The sequence below is a fragment of the Mus caroli genome, chromosome 3 (assembly GCF_900094665.2).
Source record: "Mus caroli chromosome 3, CAROLI_EIJ_v1.1, whole genome shotgun sequence".
Classification (NCBI taxonomy): domain Eukaryota; kingdom Metazoa; phylum Chordata; class Mammalia; order Rodentia; family Muridae; genus Mus; species Mus caroli.
In genome coordinates this window covers 23,671,967-23,677,148 of record NC_034572.1, presented here as the reverse complement: position 1 = coordinate 23,677,148, position 5,182 = coordinate 23,671,967, and the positions used below count along the sequence as shown (strand labels likewise).

The window sequence follows — 5,182 nt, the reverse complement described above, 5'->3', positions numbered from 1 at the left end:
CCTCCCCTCCCCTCCCCTCCTTTTCTTTTCTTTTCTTTTCTTTTCTTTTCTTTTCTTTTCTTTTCTTTCTTCTTCCTCCTCCTTTTCCTCCTCCTCTCCTTTCTCCTCCTTTTCCTCCTCTCTTCTTCTTTCTTTTTTAAAAAGTCTGTTCAGTTTGGCTCTAGTTAGATAGTGATCACCTTTAAATGTCTCCTTTTATATCACATAATTGTGAGTGCTTAGGGGACTAAAGGCCCCTTTTATCCTAACCAAAGTGGTTGGGATGGTATAGCAGAGCATACATAAGTCTGTGCAGCACACAGTGGGTCATCTCAGAAAATTTTTGTGACAAGGGATCAAATGTTTTCTCTTATTATCTGTCTTATCCCACATGTTGGCATCACATGGGAGAAAGTGTTGGGAGAAGGAAGAAACACAGTTTTCATAAAATTAAAACATCTACAGTGACTCTGTGCTGCCTTTATAGCCTTGGGAGCAAATACCTGCTCCCCTGATGGGTCTTCTAAAAGGGCAAAAGTGAGCACATAGTGGCAGGGGTGGGAGGACAGAGCTGCTCCTGTAGGCCTCATAGTTCCCTGTTGCCCGCTGTGCTGCGTCAAGGACTAAAAGGTGCTTTCTGAATGATGGATAGAAATTCATATTGTGTTAATGACAGATCAACCCTTGGAGATAACGGTCCACTAAGAAGGAACTCAGAGGCCTTAGCTTGCTTCTTCTCAAGTTTTGTTTTCACATTTATTTCTTAAATCATTTCTGTCTCCCCCAAGCTATAGATTGTATTAGTCCACCTTGTCTCATAACAGCTTTAGTACAAAGCTCCCGCATCATATGTACAGACAAGGTAGATTGTGACTGAGAGGCATGCTGGAATGAACTGACCTGTGGTTTCCATGCCCATGTGTATTCACACACAAACAGACACAGTAATAAAACAAAATAAAACAGCACCTAAAAAAGGTGTAGTAGTACGTGCCTATCATCTTAGCACTCAAGAGTCTGAGGCAGAAAAGTCAGAACTTCTTGGTCATCCTCAAGAATGTAGTAAATTAAAAGCCAGCCTGGGCTATACCAGACCCTATCTTAAATACATACATACACACATACATACATACATACATTTATTGGTTTTTATCTTTGCCAGTTGTATTTGCTGGTATAAATGTATTGTATAAAGCAGGTGCTAATTTCACAGTCAGACTGATGGTCAATCTGGATAGTGATAAAAAAGCATGTTCACTGTAGCCCTTCTTTGTTATGTACCAGTTTTTGTATGACATGGAACTATTCAGGGACACCTAATTCTATGACCTTGACCCTTGTCTAGTCTTGTTACTTAGCAACCTTGAGTAAATTCTGATAGTTTAGAACATAAACTCTGTGCTTTTATTCTTCTTTAAAATGGCTTAAATGGCTTTGGTTATTTCGGGCCATTTCCATGTATATATATATATATATATATATATATATATATATATATATACACACACACACACACACATATATATATATATATATATATATATATATTAATCTAGCTTAGGGAAGTTTTGATTAGACATTTCAAGAAACCATGGATCAAGCCATCAAGAAGCGACATCTTTGTCATAGTGAGAATTCTGACTACATAGCTGCATGCACCATCATTTATTAAGGGCTTCTTCCATGTCTCTCAGTATAGCCATGAGGAAGGACTTTAGTCACCTACTTCTGTAGGTCTGCTTCTAAATAGCTTGTTTCATGCTATGGCCAGTGCTAGATTTAAGTTTCATTTTCTCTGTTTCCTCCTTAATCTGATTTTCATTTAATAACCATACATCATCACTATAAATCTTTAGTCTTTCTCCAAGTTCATTCATTCACAGGACAGACAGGACACCACAGGACACATAGTGAAATGCAATTTTAACTTCTGATCCCTTAAACTCAGAAAGCAGAACTTATAAATAAATAATGACTGTTGAGCAGACATAGTATAATTGCCCAGTAGACTCACAATAGCCTCCATATTAGTAGCAAGAGAAAATTAAACCAGCTTTGAGTGAACGGAATGTATCCGGTGCCTTCTTCCTGAGCTGTTTCTTTGCCTTACTGTGAGGCACGTGTGGTAAAGTGAGCAAACAGGTATATCTGACAACCATCCTTTATTTAAGTGGATAAGCATCAAAGATTTTTTTTAAGGTGCAAACACTTAAACTAGCCCATATGCACAGACCCAAATAAAATGGCTTAGTGGCGAGGAGGTATTACAACATTAGTTATGAGAACAGATACTTTGAATGACTAACCAGTGCATCTCTTAATCCATTCCCCACAAGGACATTATGATCTAAAGTCAAATTTATAATAAAGAAACCATCATCAATGCAATGTCAACCTTCCAAATGAAAGTATACATGACCTTGACCATCTAGAATGTTCCTTGGCTCATTAATGCTGCCTTACATCCAAATCACAGTTACCACCATCATTGTTAGAATAAAAGATTAGTCACCCATCTATCTATAGCTACATATACCATCTACATATCTATTATCTATTTTTCTACCTATCTATGATCTATATATAATCAATCCATCATCTATAATGTGTCTGCCTATCTATCTATCTATCTATCTATCTATCTATCTATCTATCTATCCACCTATCCATCTATCTATCATCATCATCTATTGATCACCTGCTTTTCTATCATATATCTGTCATGTCTCTATCCTCTATCTACCTATAATCTAACTACCTACCTATCTACCTACTTGCCTACCTTTGGGGAAACATACATTTGAATTCATAATCTCCTTGCCTCAGTCTTCTAAATGTTCATCCCATGGTGAGATTGTTAGAATAAGCCACTAAATACATTTCCATTGCACTGAAAATTTTCACTAGAAGGACTGAACAGAATAGAATCTCTCTCAAGACATTGTACATTACCTGAAGGAACTGGAGGCCCGCAACGCTCACTCGACACCTACCCGTAAGATCTCCCTGCAGATGTATGCAATCCACTCCTCTTTCAATGTGTTGCCTTTCGTGTTCTTGATCAGGTCAGTGACAGAGCCAGCACCACAGAACTCCATAACCAACTGGCAAAGGAAGGGAACAGCAGTTGTTAGAATCACACTTGGCTGCAATTCCTTACTAAGTTGGGTTTAGAAAGCAGACTGCTCTCTAGTCTGTTATTTGTGAATGCCATTCCTGCAATGGAAATGCAGTCAGAAAACAATATTTAAACCATCATCATTTCTAGTGAGTCCTCGTGAAATTATAGAGAAGAAACATTACTTTTAAAAGCATTTATTATATTTTAGATGTGGGGTGTGTGTGTGTGTGTGTGTGTGTGTGTGTGTGTGTAAGGCACACAGAACAAATTCTGGGAGTCAGTTATCTCTTGGTACCATGTGGGTCCTAGATAACAAACTATCAAACTTAGGGCATCAGGCATGATGGCCAGTGCACGAAGCCATCTCACTGGTCCAAGATGATTATTATTTTTTAAAAGTGTTTTAAATAGTATTTTACAGTCAGAAATCAAGAACATTCTCCATATTCTAAGGTTTGTTTCTCTGTTTTGTATAAACAGAGCAGGATAGCAACTCAGAGTTGAAATCATCACTGTGAATAGAATCTGCAGTTGTACTTGTGTCTCCTACAAGGCAGAATCTTACCCTGTCCAAAGAAGCATGGTTCTCAGCAGTCCTAAGCTAGGATGGCACTAGTGCAGGCTGTTTATGTTATTGGTTTGGATGCGACACTGTAAACTGTCAGGGTGCGGACGATCTGGTTTTAATTAACTTCAGTAAGTGTTCCCAGGAGGTTGGACACATCAAATAAATTCAATAAACAATAAACTCTAATTTAGCACCTTTCATCCAAAAAGCTCCAAGCAGTCTATAAATATAAACTCATTACTGTACTCAGCAACTTTATAAATCGGGCAGAGGGTAAGCATTGCGGCAGAGCAGACGCTAGAACTGGGACTTGCACATCCCTTCCCAGGCTCAGAAAAAGCAATTCTGTTCCATCCTTTTTCTTTTACATAATCTTCAACGAAAAGCCCCTTTAGTTAGATAAAATATTGCTTTTGGTAATTAATTAAAATAATTTATAATAACTAGTAATCAGTCCTCAGTTTTACAGGAGCGAGGGAAGGAGAGCAGAGGCACAATGGAGTCCACATGTGTGTATCAGGTCTATGCCCTCAGGTCCTTAAAAGGCACCTCCAGGGCGTCTAGGGAGGTGGCTCAGGGAAAAAACCACTGGCTGTGCAGGTGTGATGACTCAAGAGTTCAGGACCCAGGTAAGTTCTGATGGGTTTGGCTCCCTGCCAGTAAAGCCAGCCTAGAGAGATGGAGAGGAGATTCTCAAGAGTGAGCTGCCTAGTTAGACCAGCCAGATCAGTGAGCTCTGCATTTGACTGATAGATCCTGCCTCGATGAGTAATGTGTAAAAGCGATCCAGATGATTCCTGACATCAGCTGCAGAACTGCAGTCTTTCACATGCACAGGGGCACACATTCGCACACATACATGCAGAACAGACATGCACACGAATGCACACACTCACGCACATTGAAAAAGAAAGAAAATATCCAACTGGGTACAACATCTTTAGGTAGAAATTAAGCTGTGCCTCCGTTGGCAAGCCTGACAGAGGCACAGACCTCACAAAAAAGGGGCTGAGAGGGCAGCAGGTTTGGTAATGTGGTTACCTAGCCTGTGAAAGCCCTGGCACCTGTAACCCCACATTTGGGAGGTAGAGGCAGGAAGATCAGATGTTCAGAGAGAGCCGCTATTACATAGTGTGTTTGAGGTCAGCTTTGGCTACATGAGACCTTGACTCAAAAGTAGTAGCAAACAAAACACGAAATGAATTTCCTGTGTGAGTTTCCAGTGCCTGCTCTGACTTACAATTGGACCAAAGCTGGCTACCATAGGAAATTCTTGTTTTCTTTTCCAGAGAGCCCATGGGTGTGTCAAGGCTTTCTCGTAGGAACATTTGGAAGTGTAGAATATACCGAATGGCTGAGAAGCACCTGAAAAAATGTTCAACATCCTTAATCATCAGGGAAATGCAAATCAAAACAACCCTGACATTCCACCTCACACCAGTCAGATTGGCTAAGATCAAAAACTCAGGTAACAGCAGATGCTGGCGAGGATGTGGAGAAAGGAACACTCCTTC

The 5,182-nt window shown here is 39.8% G+C and overlaps 1 protein-coding gene across 6 annotated transcripts in view; it reads right to left on the bottom strand.

The window, feature by feature from the left end:
- Tnik (TRAF2 and NCK interacting kinase) overlaps window positions 1-5,182 on the bottom strand; it is a 400,539-nt gene that overhangs the window by 130,711 nt on the left and 264,646 nt on the right. For all 6 annotated transcript variants that reach the window (XM_029475111.1, XM_021158657.1, XM_021158658.1 and 3 more), the window contains one exon: window positions 2,973-3,083. In XM_029475111.1, the coding sequence (XP_029330971.1) occupies window positions 2,973-3,083 (111 nt within the window). The remainder of the gene's footprint in view (window positions 1-2,972; window positions 3,084-5,182) is intronic.